This window comes from Primulina eburnea, chromosome 13, assembly GCF_022965805.1.
Source record: "Primulina eburnea isolate SZY01 chromosome 13, ASM2296580v1, whole genome shotgun sequence".
Classification (NCBI taxonomy): domain Eukaryota; kingdom Viridiplantae; phylum Streptophyta; class Magnoliopsida; order Lamiales; family Gesneriaceae; genus Primulina; species Primulina eburnea.
Window position 1 is genome coordinate 17,197,328 of NC_133113.1, and position 23,689 is coordinate 17,221,016.

The 23,689-nt window shown below is 36.3% G+C and overlaps 1 protein-coding gene and 1 long non-coding RNA gene across 2 annotated transcripts; both read right to left on the reverse strand.

The window, feature by feature from the left end:
- Positions 1 to 1,705: 1,705 nt before the first annotated feature.
- On the reverse strand, positions 1,706 to 7,584 carry LOC140809717 (uncharacterized). Its single transcript, XM_073167427.1, has 8 exons — positions 7,200 to 7,584; positions 6,565 to 6,834; positions 5,449 to 5,575; positions 4,639 to 4,700; positions 4,311 to 4,541; positions 3,317 to 3,438; positions 2,241 to 2,379; positions 1,706 to 2,132 (listed from the first exon to the last, which is right to left on the reverse strand). The coding sequence occupies exons 1-8, from the start codon at positions 7,554 to 7,556 to the stop codon at positions 1,998 to 2,000; spliced, it is 1,443 nt and encodes a 480-aa protein (XP_073023528.1). The 5' UTR covers positions 7,557 to 7,584; the 3' UTR covers positions 1,706 to 1,997.
- A 5,863-nt stretch (positions 7,585 to 13,447) lies between these two features.
- On the reverse strand, positions 13,448 to 15,062 carry LOC140810044 (uncharacterized). The gene is made up of 2 exons (XR_012113232.1): positions 14,352 to 15,062; positions 13,448 to 13,704 (listed from the first exon to the last, which is right to left on the reverse strand). It is a non-coding gene; the product is annotated as an uncharacterized lncRNA (long non-coding RNA).
- Between the last annotated feature and the right edge of the window lie 8,627 nt (positions 15,063 to 23,689).

Below are 23,689 nucleotides of genomic sequence, written 5' to 3' on the forward strand. Positions count from 1 at the left end.
AACTAGATTTTCATCTTTTAAAACTCTTGCTTATGATGCACAAAGGGGCTGCCATGGTAGGGTTACTAGAAGAGATGTTTTTCCACATGTTTAAAAGTCCTTAGGTGCATGTTTAAAGGCTGGACTAGATAGGATACCTTGATGAACGAAAATTGGGTTTCTATGGGCTAGGGTTTGCGTTTTTCATCCTAGGCGAGGGAGACTGCTAGCTGACGTTTGGGACGTGTTAAATGGTCCTAAGGGAGTCTAGTCATGGTCCTAGAGGGGCTGTGCAAGGGCTGGAACAGGAGGGCATAGGCTGCAATTGCGTTTGGGGTCGCTTGAGGCATGAAGGGGTGCGGGTTTAGGGTTGTGCTTGCATGGGTTGTAGAGCTTGTCTAGGAAGGTTCTACGGGGCTCGGTCAAGGTCCTAGGAGGGTTAGCCAGGGTCTGGATGGGTCGGCTAAGGGCTAGGAACGAAAGAGCTTAAGGGTCAAGCAAGTTAGGGTTTATGATATTAAGTGCAGAAAATTCCAGCAAGGCTTGTTCAATGGTTGTAATTGGTTTAATTTGGGTTGTATAGGGTATGGTTAGGTGTTAATAAGTTATGGTTCAAGTTTGGTAAGATTTGGTTAAGTTTCGAGTTAATTTAAGTTAAAACAGGGATGTACGTCTAAGTTTTAAATACGAATTAGGAAATTAGTCGAAGAGCTTAAGTTTACGTCTAAGAAATGTTTATGAATGTATGTTAAGGTGTTATGTTAAGTTTGGATGGATTTGGATCGTTGTTTTAAGGTCTAAGGATAATTGGGAAAGTTAGGGTTTCAGGGGCAAAACGATCATTTTACACCTGAAAAATGTTAGACATCCTGATAGTGCTCTGAATGCTGTAATAAATGTTAAGATGTTTATTTTAAATGTTTATGAAATTTTATGATGAAACGATAATGCTAAAAATCATGTTACATGCTTGTTTAAAAGAAAAATGATTTATATGTGCATGAGTTTTTATAAGTGATGGAAATATGAAAGGTTGAAGACGGTGAATTGATTGTGACTAATAAGATGATATGTAAGGCCAATACTCAGTTGACGGGTGAGAGTGTCGCTAATGTCCCCGTCGCGGGTACCGTGATAATACGTAGATGGATCCATCGATCTACAGCTAATACGAAAGTCACAATTGATGATCTGAATTCAATAAAAAAAACTAATGTATATGATAAAAAAATTTGTGATTAAAGGAAAAACGTTTAAGTTTAAGCTTGTTCATGAAATGCTATTTTGATTTAAATATTTTCACTGTTGATTGTGAATGTATATGTGTTGCTTGCTATCATGATTAAGGTTTGCTAAGTAAATAGACTCATTAGGTGTAATCGATGCAGTGAGCATGATTTTGACGGAAGACTTGATAGTTGAACTAGCTGGACTGAAGGTGTACATAACCCAAGAGCGCCGCTAGTTTTCCGCAAAATTACATTTATGATTTAAGATTACTTTAAAGATTTTATGATTTTTATGCTTATCAGGAGATTTAAACTGCTTATACTTTATTTTGGAACATAGTTGTAGGTTTGATTGACATTTACGACTTTATGTTTTGAATTGTGATTTTGAGATTCTCAATTAATGAGTTGTTGAGTTTAACTTAAATGATGCAAAAGTATTTTAAAGATATATGTATATATGGCCGAAATCTTTAAGAAAAAAAAATTCTAGTACATTTAAAAAAAAACGAGTAGTAGATATTTCATTACTCCCGTTACAAATCCAATAGTTGAGAAGGGGCTAGATATGTTTTTTCACATGGTACTGTATGTCGAATCATTTACCACAATGAGCTAATGTCAAGTTCAAACCCATGTGAGGGGCAGGATGTGGGCGTGCTCAATCCTCTTTCTCCATGGGATTTCAACGTTCGCCCAGTGAAGGCCACTGCCACCAACTTGCTAGAAGTGGTGAAAAACTGGCCAAAAGAAGCACATAATTACTTGGGGATGAGATTGATTCATGTTCTAAGTAGCCAACAATGGAGATTCCAACCCAGGAAACTGCCCTATGTCATGTCCGATAATTGGCTGAAAATTGCTGTGCAACCCAGCAGCAAAATCATCAGGGCATGTTCCACCACTTTGGAAGTAATCCGCAATCTGCGTGAAAGTCCCAAAGCTAGGATCATCATATGATCAATTTAGCACCAGCTGAAAAAGCGTAGTGCAGAAAAAAGAAAAGATGAACCAAAAAACTAAAAGACTTGCATGATTAGCAAGAGCCATGCCACTTAAGGCTGCAGCTTCTATGCTCGATCCCAGTAGCCAATCACCGCATATGCCAGCTCTTCCATGTGGATCAAAGATGCAGGGGATTCCAGGAGAATTAGTGGGAAGAGCAGCACCCCTGTAAATATTGAAACATCTTGCTTCAAAATATTGCAAAAACAAAACAAAAGCTCCTGGCCTGGGTAAAGTAGGGTGTTTGTTAAGATTGGAACTTGGACCTAACTCAACCCCAAAAGCTAGCTCAAGGGGGGAGGATTGTCCAAGCCCATATATGCAAGTCCCATGAATATTATTCCACCGATGTGGGACAATTAATACACCCCCCTCACGCCCAGGAATGAACATCTGGAGCGTGAAGTTTACAAGGTCCAACTTGTGGGCAATTCAACACATAACGGTGGAATCTGGGCTCTGATACCATATTGAGATTGGAACTTGGACCTAACTCAACCCCAAAAGCTAGCTCAAGGGGGGAGGATTGTCCAAGCCAATATATGCCACTCAAAGGTTAATTATCTAACCGATGTGGGACATTTAACACACCCCTCTCACGCCCAGGAATGAACATCTGGAGCGTGGAGTTTACAAATGACCCAATTATGGGTAGAACGGGTGGCCTAATTATAGGCAGTCCAACACATAACGGTGAAACCCGGGCTCTGATACCATGTTAAGATTGGAACTTGGACCTAACTCAACCCCAAAAGCTAGCTCAAGGGGGGAGGATTGTCCAAGCCCATATATGCAAGTCCCATGAATATTATTCCACCGATGTGGGACAATTAATAGTGTTCCAATTATGTTTCTTTGGCATATTTATGATGCAATATTGAAAACAGCAGATCCATTTCCATATGCATACATGTTTAAATATATGGTAAACAAAATGTACTCCTTTATTGATATGCAGAAAACTATACGGATAAAAAATACTCAAATTGGTCATTGCCACCGGTGGAGAGCTCAAAATTTAGGTCTGTCATATCGTGAGAAATAAACAGGAACATGCATGAAATGAACAATTTCACTCTTTACACGCATGCATGCTTACATACCATAACTGTAATCGACTATAGAAAGGCCTTTTAAGAGAGCTTTTCTGCAGTCCTAATGCATTCTCAAGGCCTTCAAGCATGAGTTCCTTCACCTTTTCTGCTGTAGCAGAAGGAATACTTTCCTGCCGAACAAATATAGACTATATTCACTTTCCAGCAACAAAAGAGGAATCATCAGAAACTTTTTTTTTTCTTTTTTTGGACGAAAGAGAAAACCAATTAAGAAAGTCGCAAGTAACAACTTGGAAACTTCACGGGCTTTACATTTTCCATTTGTATTTCTTTCAGCTCATTCACTCATGAACTAACAGATTTGTGTTAGTGCTTATTGAAGCTGACTTTCAGTACCGTTAAGGTTCTCCAAGAGTATGAGTAGCCTTAATGGATGGCAGGCAATAGCCTCCATGGAATCTAAGGTTCAATAACTGGAATACACAACACCTTTAAAGTTGGGTCGGCTTCCAGAATCTTCCGATACAAACATTATTGTGAACAGACTACATTGCCTTAATCCCCTGGGTTCCAACACAGTAAGAAAAGGTTCGAAAGAACAAAAAAAACGTTCCTTTGTGATCATGTTTTTATAGTTTCAAATAAATTGAAATTTGATCTACAGTAATTAGGTTCCACGTTGATTGTCTGGAAGTTTACATTATCCTTCCTGAAATTTGGAGCCATATCTGGCCTTTTTTAATGCCGATTCATTACCATAAAAAAAAAATTTAAAAAAGACACATTCACATGGGTCTGAACTAAGTTTGACATGATTATTTACTCCAAGCACAGCTAGTTAATTCACAAGGAAACTATGTCCAATGCTTTATTTTGAGATCAGTTTTCTAATTTATGCCCTAAATCTTACATTCCCCCTCCCCCTTCCCCACCCCCCAAATGAAATCTAAGTTAGGTCATTAAAATAAACATCAACAGTTTGGTCAGTATTCGACCATGTAAAAAAAGAATCAAGAGGCGAAGAAAGAAAGAATTAGCGGACCTGTGGAACTTTGTTTTGCTTTCCAAATGCTGCTGTGCTCAAAATGGTCCAACAGTAAGGGCCACTGCTTTCTGGACCTAAAAGTTTCTTCGTATTATTTGCAATCCATGAGACAGAGTCAACACCCGTAACAAAGGCTCCTTCGAAAGTAATTTCTTGCTCAAGGGAAGAGACAGGGAGGGGATCCTCAAATGCAGCAAGAAGGGCCCATATTGAACTCAAAGTAAGTCTCTGTATATATGAATTGATAAACGTTAAATAAGAGGAATACTGATCACTAGGGACAAACTAATGTCAGGAGGGGGTTGAGTAAAGTGGCTAAAAATACCTTCATTTGTCTTGCAATTAGAGGTAAGCCTGATGCGGCAAGCAATCGATTTGCACATTTTCCTGGAGTGTCACATGGCAAATAGATGAAGACACACAACCAGTTAATCAGATATTTTATATCAAATTCATCAATGTCTGCTGTTCAAAGGAAACTCGGGAAAACAAATTCATTTAGGCAATTATAAAATTTCAAGGATGTCCATTGTTTTTCCCATTTAAGTAAAAGGTGAAGTACCTTGATTCAAAAGGTTTTACTCAATTTTAGCATTTATTTTAAATTAATTGTGGATGCCTTAGGTATCATCAAAGTGGAACCATCCAGCAAGATAAGGTAATGGTAATAAAGGAAACTGTCGCTTGACTGTAAAAATGTCACTTTCGAGGAGAGTAAATATCATTCTGGGTATACTTAGTTGATAGTAGGTGCAGTCACATATGATATAATAGGCAACGAACATCTAGTTCAACCTATTTGGCCTAGGTAAGAACCAATGCACATGAACGAAACAAAAGTGCTGCAGCAAACATTCATATTTGAATTAGTGCAGAATCATAGATAAACCAAAGATTTGATTATAGACCTTTAACACAGCAACTATTTAAGGTGAAACAAAATTAGAAGGAGTAACACATAATTAGTTTGACAAGTGCCTCTTTAATTGAGAAATGTGCCAACAGCTCACATGCTTCACACAGTTTAATTATGTGCAATCCTGTACGTTGATGGAATGGCTTCTGTAAAGCAGTTAACTCAAAGTCTTCCGGCTAACACATGCAATATATCACGCAAGAGTACTGAGTTACTTGCCATTGTGTGCAATAACAATTGCATCAAAGTTTCCACAAGGCTTCCCCTTCTCGCTCAAGTGCCACGTCCCATTGTATGGCTCCATTTTACTTATCCAGCAAGGTCGCACCACATTCACCATAGAAGTCTGCACCATGCCAAGTTTTATTCATATAGTAAATTTTAAATTAATATATATGGGGGTTTCAACAACTTAAAAGGAAGCTCAAAGTGCAAAACACAACTTCAACCTATTTCCGATGCTAATTCCAACAAATCAAGTAGCTTCCAATTTTTTAATCTCATACCAACATTATTTGACTTGTTTCTGCAAAAATGGAAATGAAAAAAGATAAAAGGCAAGAAAATAAAGCTATTGACAAGATTTAGGTTACTCTGAAGTGAAGCTTTTAGAAAAATACAACCAAATACTTTTTAGGCTAATGCTTAAAAAATCTCCGTGAGCATTTCTAACACAATATATGTTCTTTAACATGAAAAAGAAACTAAAATAGAAAAAACTCAGTGGTTTACAAAGTGAAGCATCTCTGAAATTTAAATTTGAGATAATAGCACGTTCCCTACAAAGTGTGGGATGCCTTGGGAATAAATGTTCAATGATTTTGACTTCAAGAATTATTTCAAATAAGAGTTCAGAATAATGGCTTATTTAGAAATGCTGAATAACATTGAAAGGAAAATAAAAGGCTTACTGCATAAAATCGGAGATATTAATCACTACGAAAATTAAATGAACCAACTCCGGTTGAAATGTGAAATGGAAAAGCAGACCACAAATGATAAAGTTGCAAACTACCACACGTAGATTGGCATTGAACTTAGACAATTAAGCTCATACACTTTAAACTACCATTGCATCCTGAATCAATCTGTTTTCAAAAAATTGATTCACACTTAACTTTGCCCCACTGTACACCCCCACAATTTTTAAAACCTTTTCATTTTCTCATTACGAGAATAAAGTGATTCATGGTGCCACTATGCATGAGAGTCTTTCAACAACTTAAATGGGTATGAAAATATCCAGTTTTGTGAAGTTCTTCACCAATCAATAGACGAGCCAAAATAACAGGTATACTGTAGTGAAGCATCAAAGTAACTCCGAGAAATGTGCACCTGGGACAGTATGTGGTCTGCAAGAGGACGCATTCCATTGATACCAATATATCTAGGAGGCATGGCAGGAAGCTGAACAAAACGTCCACCAGATTCAAGCTCTCCAACTGTACCATGCCATTCACAAACAAGGCCTTCTTTTGACCACCCATCAACCATCTCGGCAAACTTGGGGTCGGTAACAGTGAAAAATTGAGCGGCATGATCAAATATTAAAGGATGAGGGTCAATGATTCTAGTTCCCATTCTTCCTCCAAACCCATGCATTCCCTAATGTAATTAAACAGGATGAGAAGCTCCATAATTACTGACTACTTCTTACTGGTTAAAAAGCTAAACAAAAAAGAGGTGACACTTTGACTAAGTTAATACAAATGGCAAAACGGGACAAAAAAGAAATAAAGAACACTAAGATTTCGAACAAAATGGCACTGTTTAATGTTAATTCTAGAGCTTCTCTCCCTATTCAACATCATTTTGAACACCCCTTACCTCTTTGATGGTAAAAATTTTCAAATTTGGAGTAACCATATTTCTCCATTCGTACGCTCTTTAGCTTCTCTCTTCTACTTACCCACACACGTTTTTTCTCAAACAGTCCCTAGATATTAAAATGAATGCTTACAATGACTTACCGTGTCAAACACAGTGGACTTTACTCCTCTCTTTTCCAAGTAAAGAGCACAAACAAGACCGGACATTCCACCTCCGATAATCCCAACAACTGGATCGCTCGAAACCGGAGTCGCAAACTCAACCTGCTCCTGGATGAAGCTTTTCTTGATAACAGACCTCCTGGAGGCTCCATGTAACCCCTTTTTCCTCTGAGCCGCAGAGGGGTTGTTCATAGGTTGTTCGGCTTCCCTATGACCGTATCTATCGATCTTGCATTGGATGCAAAAATGTGGGCTGGTGAGTTTGGGTTTGGTTGAATTGAAATGAGGCTGGGAGTGTAAAGGGACGAGAGCGAGAGTCCGAGCAACGAGAGACATTACGTTATGAGATTGGAATTAGATCACCACTTCAGGATAAGAATAATTAATAATATAATATAAAATCTAAAATATTGAAATATATTTTAAAATTTTGCATGAAATTTTTATAAAACTCTTGTACAAGTCTAGTAGAAGTGACAATTTTCCCCATTGGTTCATGGTCCCGCGAGAAAAATTAGAAATAGGCTGTGATGATTATTTGATCCCCGTCAGTTGGATGTCTCATGGATGGACCTATTAAGATCAAGCCCAAATTCCCTGGCTCATCTCCAACCAAGTAGAAAACTCATCACATGCCAAGTTATTCTCTTATAAATACAAGGTTTGGGTGTCTAATTTATTTATAACTATATTATTTTCAGCAGCACTTTTAGCTACTTTCCAACTATATCTTCAGTCTCTGACTTGAACGTCAGAGGGGCTACGCCGAGACACCCTCATGGTTCCTTTCTAACGGTCTTATTCATGATTTCAGGCTCGGGGCAATCTCGAAACCTTCGTCTGGACTAGTGACACTTGCTGAAATCGAACTCTAAATTTCTCATGAGTATCACCCGTAATTTCGGGTTCGAGGACAAAGATAGGCGGATATGAGAGTGAGGATGAAACTCGGGAACGTGGAAGGAAATGGCAAACCCACACTTGCCATGCCCTATTGTCATCCTTAAGTCTGAAAGATCTTTAATTCATGAAAATAGTTAACTTTGTTCATATTTATAATAAAAATTAATATTTTTTTGCATTAAAAAATAATATTTTTTATAAGTGACCTAAACAGAATATTTGTCTCATAAAATTGACACATAAAACCACCACACAAGAGTTTTTGTAAACTAAACAACCCTTTTAAATACATTTCTACCCACCAAATAAAATATCTATTTGATTTTTCTGATACCAACCTTATACATTAGTCATTCTGACTATAACATTGATTAAAATAGAAAAAAAAAATTGATTTTAAATATAAATTTTAAAATTCATCAAGTAAATGTATTAAATTCTTATTTTTACACTAAAAATAGAATTTATGAAATTTTCATACATAAAAATATATTTTTTCCATTAGTATAAAGAACTAAATTGTCGTTTGGTATGTATGAAAAATTAAATGATAATTTTCATTCGAATTATATTGGCAGTAAGATATAAAACTTTTTTTTAGTTTGTGAATTAAATTTTTATGATTCGGTCTCGAACTTGATACTTTGTTCTAAATTTTGGACTTTGATGTCAGATAAATAATAAGTCCCTGGTGCTTTAGGAAACTTTGTATATATTATTATATCTTCTAAATTGTACATCTTTCGTCGCTAAAATTTTGCACATTGCATTGTTGCTCATAGGTTTATTCTTATCGTCTACATCACTCACAGTTGATGCTTCAAAATTATTTTTCTCATGAATTACATTTGAATCAGGCTTATTAATAATTTTTCATTTGGTCTCGAATAAGACGTCTTCTCGTAGTTTAAAGAAGAATTGCCTGAATGATTTGAAGTTCACATAACGTTTCCTAAGAGTATTAAAAATGTATAGCCTAACTCTTATTTCTATAAAAATGAGGTTTTCTCTTCCCTCTCAATACTATATATTAGAAAAATACGATTACTGTATATTTTCGACGTAATAAGAGATTTCAGAGATAAATTAATGATCAAATCTTGTAGTAGAGAGACTAAAATACCACAAGATAAAGAAAATAATAAAACCACATGATCATTTAAAAAGAGAAAATTAGTTTATTTATATTCTATCATCATCGTTCTCTTTTTATTTTACCATTTGAATGTGAGTGAAATACGAGCAACCTCAAAACATAGTAGGAACATAAGGACTTTTGGTGGGGGAATAAAGGTATGAAATCTTAATCTCACATACCATCGACTTAGCTCGTGGTGCTCTGGAGTTCTTGAATTTTGGGGCTATTAAAGCCTAAAATCTTACACAGGTTTTCTATCCTTGTATGTTTCGGGATTATTAAACAAAAGTACGTCGCTAGTTGGAGTCTCTCCACTTTTTTCCCCTACGATAATCTAACCATTTTCTTAGGCTAGCTATAAAAGGGTCTTTGCCTTTTTTCAGCCTAAGGACTACCATAGAGAAGGCCAAGGAAAGAACAGGTGTGCATAGACGTAGAGCTTGAGGTCGAAACAGATTATCGATGAGCGAAAACCCACGAGAAATATTAAATTGATAGTATGAAAACGATGATTGTAGATAACTACAAATTAAATTAATATTTTTTAAAAAATTATTAGTTAATAAATAAAATTTCTTTATCGAGCTAAAGCGCAACATCAACCTTTTGGTTTTTACATTATTTCAATTGATATATATGTTGGAACTTGGTTTTCTCGTGTCCAAATGCAGCGGAAGTTTTAAATTTTTATTTTATTTTGACAATCAAAATATATTTGTTTTGGGCACACGTATGGTTTATTATAATGAAACATACATAGGATGTTAGAATTTATACCTTCGTTGAAAATTTCACAAGGCTCCAACTATTCCAGGGATAGCGTAGATAGCTCTTGATGAATCCCTACGAACTTTCTTCAAGAACTCCTTCTATTAAGTTCACGACCAGAAGATTTGTTTCTCTTTCAAACAACACTAGAATATTTGAAAAAAGTTTTTACGTTGAGATCAAAAATTTGAGAGATGACTCAAATCTCTTTTTTCTTGAAGAGTGGCCAAAAATATTTGGAGGATTTGGAAATGTAATTCTCGTGAATCACAATTAGGAATAGTGGAGGCTATGTCATTTTTTTTATTTTTATTTTCTTAAATACAATAGTCTTGGCCTAAATTCCATAATTAACATTAATGAGCTTGATTAATTAATTGGGCTAATCCAACTAGTTCAATTAATTAATCAAAGTCCATTAATAACTTTAATTATTTAATATGTAGGACTTGTACTCATACAAGTTCATTAAACATACTCTCATTATATTTAATTTAATATTTAATAAACTCAACTTTTGAGCTTAACAAATTAAATCCATTATAAATTCAACATTTGAATTTAATATTTAAATTATAAACTCAACTCCTTGAATTTATCACCTCCAAAATTTAATAAACTCAACTTTTGAGTTTAATAAATCAAATTTTCAAATTTTATAAATTCAACTCCTTGAGTTTATACTCTCAAAAATTTAATTATCGTAAATTCAACTCCTTGAATTTACTATACCATAATATAAATTTAACTTCTTGAATTTATTCTCTCAAACGGGAACAAACGATCTAGTGCTTGTGTGACCCTCAATGGTTTAGAGATACAGCTAGCTGTGGGTTCACAAATCCTTGTGATTCAGGACAAATCCTTTATTCGGACTTACCAATATTTGCCCCATTCTATGTATCAACAATTGATCATGAAAATGTCAGAAATCATTTTTCCGATTAAATCAATCGAACCATGGTAAGAGCGTCTAGTAGCATCGCCCCATGATTCCCTAGGTATCACTGATAGTGCCTGCAAGAACCAGTCAATTATGATTAGCGTACAATACGATCCCTTCAATTCATATATCCCGATCGAATCTGCAACCATTGGTTCACCGAGGGTTGCATATTAATTCGATAACTATGTGATAAATATAAATAGTGGCATCACATGTAACATTGGAGAACTCCTTCTCAAATGTACATCTCATACTCTGGACAGAGATTTCACGCACTATTATTACATCAGATCACATAAGATATCCACACCCGTAGGTGAGGGGTGAATCCCCGACTACAATGCACTGGCTCCTATATATGTCGCAACTATACCCAACCTCGCCACCTAATGACTCTCTTGGAGCCGGCAAACGAGTCAAAGCACAGCCCTAGCATATAGAGCCTTAGTGTTGTCTCGGGTCGTAAGGACTAATGGTGTACAATCATAACCACAGACTTATCCTCTCGATGAATGATAACCACTTGGAAAGTCTGAGGGAGTGTTGTTCGGTATAATCATCATATGACTACTCATCTGCATGTTTGGACATCTCTATGTCCTTACCTTGAAACGCAGTACACAACATCACAGATGCTAGTCTCGAGCTCAAGTGACATTTATCCATGTTTTAGGTGGCTGAATCGACTAGGAACGAATTTAGATCATACAGTGTTTGCAAATGAGTTTCAACATCGAATTACGATTCATTTGTATTAAAGAATAATCAATGTATTTATCTATGTTGTTCACATGGATATACAGATAAAGAAATAACAAACCATGAAATAATGAATTATATTAAAATAAAGATTGTTTATTACAACTGAGTCAATAAAATCTCTAGCCAACAATTGGCTTGCAGAGCATCTACTCTAACAATCTCCCACTTGCCCTAGAGCCAACTACCCATAAAACTTAATCTCATTGCTTCACGATGCTTCTCAAACAATAGTCCTGGCAAGAGCTTCGCAAGTGGATCAGCAACATTATCTGTAGATGAGACTCTTTCGACTGATATATCTTCTCTTCCCACAATCTCCTGGATGATGTTGAATTTCCTCAGTACATGTTTGGATCGCTGATGAGACCTTGGTTCCTTTGCTTGCGCAACGACACCAGTGTTGTCGCAGTACATCAGGACTGGATCAACTCCATTAGGAATAACGCCCAACTCTTCGACAAAATTCCTCATCCAAACAGTCTCTTTGGCTGCAGCAGATGCAACAATGTATTCAGCTTCAGTGGTGGAATCCGCAATGGTGTCTTGCTTGGAACTTTTCCAAGAGACAGCCGCACCATTAAGTATAAACTCAAACCAGAGGTCGATTTCGAATCATCAACATCACATTGGAAGCTAAAATCATTTTAGCCTTCCAATTTTAATTCTTCACCCCCATAGACCATGAACAAGTTCTTAGTCCTTCTCAAGTACTTAAGAATATCTTTCAAGGCCTTCCAATGCATTGGACCAGGGTTCGCCTGATATCTACTTGTAACACTCTAAGCGTAAGCAACATCAGGACGTGTCGATATCATACCATACATAACACTACCAATGGCTGACGCATATGGAATACGTGTCATCATCTCTATCTCTTCATCAGTTTTGGGACACATAGCTTTAGATAGAGTAACGCCATGACACATTGGTAAGTATCATCTATTGGACTCTTCCATAGAGAATCGATTCAGAATTGTATCGATATAAGTGGCTTGGGTGAGTCCTAGCATCCTTTTTTTATCTATCTCTATATATTTGTATTCCCAATACATAGGATGCTTCACCCATGTCATTCATAGAGAAGATGCTTCACCCATGTCATTCATAGAGAATTTACTTGCTAACCATACTTTAATCGATTGCAATAATCCTATATCATTCCCAATGAGTAGGATGTCATCAACATAAAGTACTAGGAATATCACTGCACTCCCACTAACTTTCTTGTACACGCATGATTTCTCAGGATTTTTAGCAAAACCAAACTCTTTGATAGTGCTATCAAATCTGAGGTTCCAACTCCTTGATGCCTACTTGAGACCATATATTGATCTTTGAAGTTTGCATACCTTATGCTCACTTCCTACTGATGTGTATCCCTCATGTTTAGACATATAAATTTCTTCTTTGATGTCTCCATTGAGGAATGTAGTCTTTATATCCATTTTCCATATCTCATAGCCATACCATACTGCTATGGCTAGTAGTATTCTAATGGACTTAAATATAGCAACTAGTGAAAAAGTTTCCTCATATTCAATTCATTGCCTTTGAGTATAACCTTTTACAACTAGTCTTGCTTTGAAGGTCACTACCTTCCCATCCGCCCCAAACTTTCTTTTGTAGATCCATTTGCATCCTATGGGAACGATTCCCTCAGGTGGATCCACCAATGTCCAGACTTGGTGTGACGCCCCAAACCTCGCCACGTAATCATACAACATGTGACGTAATATGCATAAAAATTTCTTTTTCGACGACGTAATAATATAATGCATATACGACAAAATAGTGCAATCACCACACTATCTACGTCAATGCAGCAGAAACAGTATAATAAATACACACATACAACTCAAATAAGACAATAAACTATACTGTCTCTATCTACTATCAACTACAGGACTATTTGACTAGACACACCTAGTCCTTCACCACTATCCTGTCTCACAGCATAGTCCTGTAACCTGTCCAACAGAAACAGCCCCCAAAGGGTGAGCATATACAACAATCATCATCGTAATACATAACAGTTATATTAACAACAACATAAGATATAACTGAAATGATAATAGAAATACCCCATTTGCCGTTTCTGGACAATCAGCCATCAACAACCTCAACAACATCACACTGCAACAATAACATCGACGATACGTCGCACCCCAACTCCGGCGACAGCAATATCGTCGAACGAACAACAACATCGACGATACGTCGCACCCCAACACCGGCGACAGCAATATCGTCGAACAAACAACAACATCGACGATACGTCGCACCCCCACACCGGCGACAGCAATATCGTCGAACGAACAACAACATCGACGATACGTCGCACCCCAACACCGGCGACAGCAATATCGTCGAACGAATAACAACATCAACGATACGTCGCACCCCAACACCGGCGACAGCAATATCGTTGAACGAACAACATCAACGTGACAACATCAACGAGAAGTCTCCCAACGATAGTCAACAATATCAACGATAATAAACAACAACAAATATAATATCAAATCACCCAATTCCGGTGATTTATCATCGTTCAACGCAATAGTATTCATCAATACTAAACAATAACAACATATGCTCGTACGTCAACACGTACCTGAAAATCGAGTATATATAAAATCTGGCTATTTCTTTGATCCCGAGGCTTGTGACGTATCTAAATAATTCAACAACAATTATCAGATAATTGTCACCGTATCAACACAATCATAACAGCCTCAATATACAACATCAAATAGCCCAACAACAATTAATTCAACAAAATATAAAACTCGATTATAAATTTGTAATTTTCAACAATTTAATATTCTGGTGTATTTAATTCACAATACTACCATTAAATACACCCTAATTAATTTAACACCAAATAATAGGCTATTTTACAACATCCGTCAAATTGCGAAAACTTTATATCAACGTGTAGACTATATTTCGTAGACTCCGAATATATAATCAGAATTAATAACAACTGACAAACAACTCTCCAATCTCAACCCAACGATTAAAAATCCCTAATTAAAACAAATTAGGAATAATTCAAAATAACAACACAATAATCTTCTCTACTTCGTTAAGATCATACACTATTCAACAATCTTCAATTTCAGTATGATTTAACAATTTATCGGATTTATTCCAGAAATCGACGAATTTCAAACATCACCAAAACTATAAAATTTATACCTCAAATCGAAGACCTCGTGTCAACGATTCCAAAACTGAGGCCGGTTCGTCGATTGGATAAACTGATAAGTCGCAAGATTGAAAAGAAAAATCGAAACTCTGTTTCTCTCACTCTCTCACCTCACGCTCCTCGCCTCTGTTACATTCGGTGGAATTGAAACTCTTTCAATTCCACCGAGCAAAGTTTAATTTTTTTTTTAACATTATATTATATTATATTAATAAAATAATATAATATAATATAATATAATATTTAACATTTTTAACACCGGTATATCCTTTTGGACCAGTCCAACAATCAAATTTTTCAAAACTCAAAACATGAAACTTCTATATCTTTGAGTTTTCTACGTTATATCCAAATTTCAAATTATTTGGACTTCATATGGCCAACATATATCATATTTCTTTATTTAAAAATCATTAATTATTTAGCAATCTCCTATTACTAAATCAACAAATTATGATATTTATTTCAGGCATTACACTTGGTTTGAATACATATAGTCCATTTCAGACTGCATGGCTTCAAGCCATTTGGTTGAATCAGTATCAGATATTGCTTCTTTGAAATTCATTGGATCACATCCAACACAATGCTCATCACGACTTTGTTCATGAAGAAGCGTATATCTTGCAGGTTGTCTAATAACCCTATCAGACCTTCTAGGAGCTTGTACTTCAACTACTGGTTGTCGGGAAATGGGTTCAACTTCTATAGTTGAGGGAGTATCTTGAATTTCTTCAAGTTCTATCATATTGTCTTTTCTATCTAATAGAAATTCTTTTTCCAAAAAGGTGGCATTTCTTGAAACAAACACTTTTGACTCATTTGGATGATAAAAATAATTTATAACAGAATTCTTTGGATATCCTACAAAGTAGCACAAAGTGGATCTACTATCCAATTTGTCTCCCACTGTCTGGTTCACGTAAGCAGGACATCCCCATATTCTCATGTAAGAATATTTGGGAGTTTTTCCCATCCATATCTCATATGGTGTTTTATCCACTGCTTTAGTATGAACATTATTCAACAACATTGCCACAGTTTCAAGCGCAAAGCCCCAAAACGATATAGGCAATTCAGTGAATCCCATCATAGATCGAACCATGTCCATCAAGGTTCCATTTCGACGTTCAGAAACACCATTCAATTGTGGTGTTGCTGGTGGATTCCACTGTGAGATAATCTCATTCTCTTTTAGATAACCCAAAAATTCAGCACTTAAGTATTCTCCACATCGATCAGATCGAAGTGCCTTAATACTTCTTTCCAACTGATTTTCTACTTTAAATCTGAATTCTTTGAACTTTTCAAATGCTTCAGATTTGTGTTTCATCAAATAAACATACCCATACCTCGAATGGTCATCAGTAAAGGTAATGAAGTAGGAACGCCCAAATTTTGTGCTAACACTTAGCAGGCCACAAACATCTGTGTAGATCAAATCCAGTAGACCATGTGCACGTTTCACGTTTCCATTGAATGTAGTCTTAGTCATTTTTCCTTTTAGACAGGACTCACAAGTAGGTAGAGAATTTATATCTGACAAGCCAAACATGCCTTCTCCCACTAGCTTGTGCATCTTTCTTTGAGAAATATTACCTAGTCTAGCGTGTCATATTTGTGCGAGATTTGGATCTTCTATTTTTCTTTTGTTTGTTGTTGTTTTCGAATGCGCTTGGATATTATTTAACGGAATATCTTTTAATTTTAAGTTATAAAGATCGTTTGTCAATTCTCCAGTTCCAATCAAACATTCATTCTTGTATAAATTGCAAACACCTTTAGCAAAAACACAAGAATAACCATCCTTATCAAGCATAGAAATAGAAATAATGTTTTTAACCAATTCAGGAACAAATAAAACGTCTCGCAAAAACAACTTAAAATTATTGTCCAAAATTAAAGTAACGTCTCCAATGGTAGTGACAGCAACTCTTGCTCCATTTCCTAGTCTTAGAAAGGTCTTACCATCTCTAAGCCTCTTGCTTCTTCCCATCACCTGCAAATCATTGCATAGATGAGAACCATATCCGGTATCCAATACCCAAAAAGAGGAATTAATAGAAACATTAACTTCAATATAAAACATAACATGGCCAGAACGCTTCTGGGCAAGGTACTCCTCGCAATTACGCCTCCAATGTCCAGGCTTTTTGCAATGGAAACAGACTTGTTATGACTTGTCAGGCTTTGTGGGCCCCTGATTTGATTTCTTTTATGGTTCTTCTTCAGAGGGGAAAAATGCTTCTTGCCTTTATTTGGGGCTCCTCTTTACGTACCGGACGAAGAACCCACTAGAAGAACATGCTTTTCTTTTTTAATTGTGGCATCATAATTAGTAAGCATATTGACCAACTCTTTAAAGGTGGCCTCAAGCTTTTTCATATTAAAATTAACCACAAATCCATAGAACGAGGCAGGCAAAGACATCAAGAGGATATAAGTCGAGAGCTCACTAGGAATAACCACGTCCAGCCCTACCAACTTCTCGATGAGCCCAATCATCCTAACACCATGCTCATGGACCGAAGTCCCATCTCGCAAGCGTGTAGTCATGAGTTCTTTCACAGTAGCATGTCTCTCTGAACGAGTTTGTACAACATACAATTCTTTCAGACGAAAGTGAATGTCAGTAGCATTCACAGCCTCCTCGAACCTCCTCTGAAGTTCATTCGACATAGAAGCCAACATGTAGCTCTTAGCTTGAAGATCATGGTCCCACCATTTCTCAAGTTTAGCTAACTCAGTCATACTGATATCAAGAGCTGCCTCCTTTGGTGGCTTCTTATCAAGCACATACGCAATTCTTTCGGAGTTTAGAACAATCTTTAAATTTCGAAACCAGTCATGATAGTTAGGGCCAGTCAATTTGTTTTGATCGAGAATGATTGAAAGCGGGTTACAAGTAGACATCGTAAATATACTGAAAATGAAAACAGATAATGGTTACTGATAATTTTAAAATAATTCTAAGATATAAAATATGGATTTCATTTTATAAATTTCCCTCCCACTATTTTGACATTTTCACCACCCTATGATGAAAAAGGAAAATCGTATTTCTTTAGTTGGCAGTGTAGAGTCCAATTAGCCAACTATAATCTCGAATAATATTAGCCAATCATAATTTCTAAAGGTAGAATCCAATTGCATCCATATGCAACCTCCGCGTGTTTTGCCTCACGTTTAATAAAGACCCAATAATATGACCCCGTTTATTTTCACGTGTCAAACCAACCCATCAATATTGAATTTGTAATGGACGGTCGCCATGAGTTCCTCCAATAATATGAGCCGAAGTGTAATGACCCGAATCCTTGTTTTGAATGAAGTATTAATTAAGAGATAATTAATGATTTGTTAATTAAGTATTATTAAGGAATTGATAATCCGGAATTAATTTGTTGGTATCCACCGAATTTTAAAGAGATAAACCGATCTACTTCGGATTACATTATCTCGAGAAATCCAATTAGACCAATGAGATTCTGACACATGGCAGATAAGATTGGTTCGGATTTTCTGAAATAGTGCGGATGCAGCCTATAAATGGAAGCCGATTCTTTTGTTTCCTTCACCGCATTCTTCGGAGAGAGTTCTAGTTGTACCTTAGGTTTCTAGCCAGTTTCTAGGGCACTTTGGTGTCGGGAAGTTTCGGAGCTAGTGTCGACTCGAGGAGGGTCGGTGAACTGAGATCGAGACATCATCAGCGGGCTGACGACGGACGCAGGTATAATCCTAAATCCTGAGATAGTGATTTAAGGATCATTAGGGTGATCTTTGTATCATGTTTGATCTGGTTTGTTAGTGATTTCATTATGTTGGTATTGTCTAGGTTCAGAGCTTTCTGTCAGATTGTTTTAGTGAGGTACGTGATGTACTGACTGAGATATCCAAGCGTAGTATACACACTTATATGTTGCATTTTTATCTGTTGCATGATACATGTTTTACTGCTTTGGCATATTATGCATGACATATCATGTTGATCCTGATATCTTTTGAGATATACCTCGTTTGTTGGGGCCGCTCAGTCCTATTCTGTATTGTGGACGATGGGGCATCGAGAGCTACAGTATCCGACGAGACCCGCGGGCTCTGATGGCCTGGACATTGCAGGTCCACGTCTTGATGATGAGTGTGGGAGCCAAAACATGCCTAGGGCAGATCAGAGACTACACACTCAGGCTCCTTTAGACTGAGCATGAGATTCTTGACTTGATCCTTGATATCCGAGCATATTACATTTCGCATGCATCATATCAGTTTGTATACTCGTACATTCTCGTATTGGGCGATTGTCGCTCACGTCCTTGTTTTCATCTTGGGCACCCCATTCCACGGGGCATGTCTTAGGTTGGACAGTTCGGATGACCAGGGCAGTGGCTAGAGCAGTTGGGTTTTCGGTGGTGATCCAGTGGAGGTTTTCCGTGGTTTATCGTTTTCTCGTTCAGAATCATGTATTTGTTATGGTTGTATTAATGTTTAAGAGTGCTATTATTGTTTTGTTTTCATTTGGGTTGTAAGATGATTAAGTATTTGGTTTCCGCTGTTTAATTGTTGGTATTAAGTTTAATGTTGCATGTTTATTAGTCTGTTTAGAGTGGCTCGGGTAAGGGCGCTACACGAAGTCATGGGAGTTCCACCCAATTCACATCATATGTTCGGTGGAAGTCACAGTTTTTCTGCGTCCAGGCCTCTCCAATAATATGAGCCACACTGTCCGCGGGTAACGATCAACATGCAACCACAGTTGATGGAAGGCAAGAAAAAAATTAAACTATTTTAATTTTTACTTTTTAGGTTTGATTTAAATTTTGAATCTTATTCAAAATGAGGGATTTTAATTTTAAAATTGTCTCATCATTTTAATTTTAAAAAACGCGTGCCACGAGTTTGTATGTTTGTTGGATTCATGCAACTATATTATTTAATAATATACATACATGCATACTACTATATATCGCATATATTATAATATGACATTCGACAATAAATGAGGATGATCGATTGCCAACACTATTAGATCCATGTGAGACATACATGGATACAAGTCCAAAACCTAGGTGAATGCAGTGATGCAAATGCAACTATTACAAAAGCTTCCAATATTTTACATGTCTTCATCTCGTTCATCGTTCCCACCATCTTCCAGTCTTGATCTCCCACTATTTCTAATAATTACATTTAAATAGTCATGGCACATAAGGGATACATCTCATGGGGGTGGGAACGGGCCATAAACCAGGCTCACTTTAATAATATCAAATATTAACAAAACGAAAAAAACAGTAAAATATCCTGACATACACCTAACACATTGGTCAAGGTTCTCGATCATCTTTCATGCATTTAATATCAAATATTAACATCAATTTAATTAAACAATTTAATTAATTGATAAATCATATATCTAATAATTTTATCACTAACCACCACAATTATTAAAGAATTTAATAAATTAAATAAACACATTTATTTAATTTCTAATTAAATCAATAATAATTGATTTCTTGCAAAACTCAATTTTACCATAAGTAATTAAAATCATATTTATTTTAGAGGAAAATTATTAATTTTCCAAAAGAAAATTTGAACCAATTTTCAAAAATATCAATTTTGTCAAAAATTTGAAAAATCAGAAAATTGCACCATAGGCCTAAACAATTCAATCCCATTATCCAGCACTGATCCCAAGACACCAGTGGTTGCGGACGCTCCGCACGCAGCCCTGCGCGCGGTCTGCCTGGAACAGTTCTGGGCAGATCCGAAATTTTTTTTTGGAAATTTTTTTTATGGGGGTACAATTTTCTGAAAAATTTTCTTGTGTGGTTAGAAACAAATTATTCAATATCAAAACCATACGATTTAGAAAAACCTGGCTCTGATACCACTGTTGGATCTCGGTTTTCTCGTGCCCAAAAGCAGCGGAAGTTTTAAATTTTTTATTTTATTTCGAAAATCAAAATATATTTGTTTTTTGCACTCATATGATTTATTATAATGAAACATACATAGGATGTTAGAATTTATATCTTCGGTGAAAATTTCACAAGGCTCCAACTATTCCGGGGTTAGCGGAGATAGCTCTTGATGAATCCCTACAAACTTTATTCAAGAACTCCTTCTATTAAGTCCACGACCAGAAGATTTGTTCCTCTTTCAAACATCACTAAAATATTTAAAAGAGGTTTTTACGTCGAGATCAAAAATTTGAGAGATGACTCAAATCTCTTTTTGGGAAGGTTCGATCCTGGGTGTGGGGGCAGTGCCCACACCCAGAATCAAGGGTTGAGATTCATATCATGGGGAATAAAAAAATTTAAAAAAAATAAAAAATTGGACCAGAAAAAATTCTGGCCCTTGGATGTACCCCTGCAGGCACTGCCTGTAGGGGTAGGGTGAAATAATCCCTCTTTTTGTTGAATAGTGTCCAAAAATATTTGGAGGATTGGGAGATATAATTCTCGTGAATCCCAATTAGGAATATTGGAGGCTAGATCATTTTTTTTCTTTTTTATTTCTTTAAAAACAATAGTCTTTACCTAAATTCCATAATTAACATTAATGAGCTTGATTAATTAATTGGGATAGTCCAACTAGTTTAATTAATTAATCAAAGTCTACTAATAACTTTATATATTTAATATGTTGGACTTGTACTCATACAAGCCCATTAAACATACTCTCACTATATTTAATTTAATATTTAATAAACTCAACTTTTGAGCTTAACAAATTAAATCCATTATAAATTCAAGGAGTTGAATTTATCACCTCCAAAATTTAATAAACTCAACTTTTGAGTTTAATAAATCAAATTTTCAAATTTTATAAATTCAACTCCTTGAATTTATCACCTCCAAAATTTAATTATCATAAATTCAACTCCTTGAATTTACTATACCATAATATAAATTTAACTTCTGAAATTTATTCTCTCAAACGAGAACAAACGATCTAGCTAGCTGTGGGTTCACAACTCCTTGTGATTCAGGACATAATCCTTTATTCGGACTTACCCTTATTTTCCTCATTCTATGCATCAACAATTTATAATGAGAATGTCAGAAATCATATTTTTGATTAAAAATATCGAACCATGGTAAGAGCGTCTAGTAGCATCGTTCATGATTCCCTAGGTATCACTGATAGTGCCTGCAAGAACCAGTCGATTATGATTAGCGTACAATACGGTCCCTTTAACTCATATATTCCGATCGAATCTGCAACCATTGGTTCACCGAGGGTTGCATATTAATTCGATAACTATGTGATAAATATAAATAGTGGCATCACATGTAACATTGGAGAACTCCTTCTCAAATGTACATATCATACTCTGGCCAAAGATTTCACGCACTATTATTACATCAGATCACATAGGATATCCACACCCGTAGGTGAGGTGTGAATCCCCGACTACAATGCACTGGCTCCTATATGTGTCCCAACTATACCCAACCTCGCCACCTGATGACTCTCCTGGAGTCGGTAAACGAGTCAAAGCACATCATTTGCATATAGATCCTCAGTGTTGTCTCGAGTCGTAAGGACTAATGGTGTACAATCATGACCACAGACTTATCCTCTCGATGAATGATAACCACTTGGAAAGTCCGATAGAGGGTTGTTCGGTATGATCATCATATGACTTCCCATCTACATATTTGGACATCTCTATGCCCTTACCAAGAAACGCAGTACACAACATTATAGATGCTAGTCTCGAGCTCAAGCGACATTTATCCATGTTTTAGGCGGCTTATCATACAATGTTTACAAATGAGTTTCAACATCGAATTACGATTCATTTGTATTAAAGTATAATCAAGGTCTTTATCTATGTTTTTAATGCCCGAGCTTTTGATTCTATTAATATGAGATTATTGATTTTGAATTGATATGATTATAGATGGACCATTCCGAGACCAGATTGGGTGAAGCATGTGATTCATCTATATTTTTCACAGAACTGTTGGCGCCTGAGCGGTAGAAAAGGGCCGCCCGAGCGCCAATGCATCACAAGAATGGATCTTGGACAGATAGTCTGGCGCCCGAGCGGTAGTGTTTGACCGCCCGAGCGCCAGTGTTCATCAAATATATGTTTCGAGCAGAAGGTGCGGCGCCCGAGCGGTAGTTTGTGACCGCCCGAGCGCCAATGTGCAATAAGAAAAGAGTTGGACAGAACATTCCGCGCCCGAGCGGTAGATTTTAACCGCCCGAGCGCCGACTGAAATTAAAGAAGAGTAAGCCACGTCTCTTTTACATGCAAGTGGATATATATATGTATATATTAGTAATCCCTTCAGATGAAAAGAAAGGGGATTCAGAAAGAAGGAACGAGAAAGATTGATAAAAATTCCTACGCCTTTATATTTCGATCCGTCCGTCTGATTTTCAATCCGACTGCGATACCGTGTTTCTATTGACAAGAGCTTCAACTGGACGTAAGTTTGGTTACGTTTTGTTATCATTTGAAATTATGATATTGCCAGAATTGGATACGATTCATATATGGTTTTTCTGATATGTTAGACATCGTATAATCGAAACCGGATTGAAGAACAGATACCGTATAGAATTTTGATGATTTTCTGAGTTGATTTGATTGAGATGTGATATCAGATTTGAATTATTATTGATTATGAGTTGAGGAAATTGATATCTGTTGATGTGTATTGCTGGGTATATTGAGATTGTGCAGTTATGCCGTAGAAACAGAATTTGATTTAGTTCTT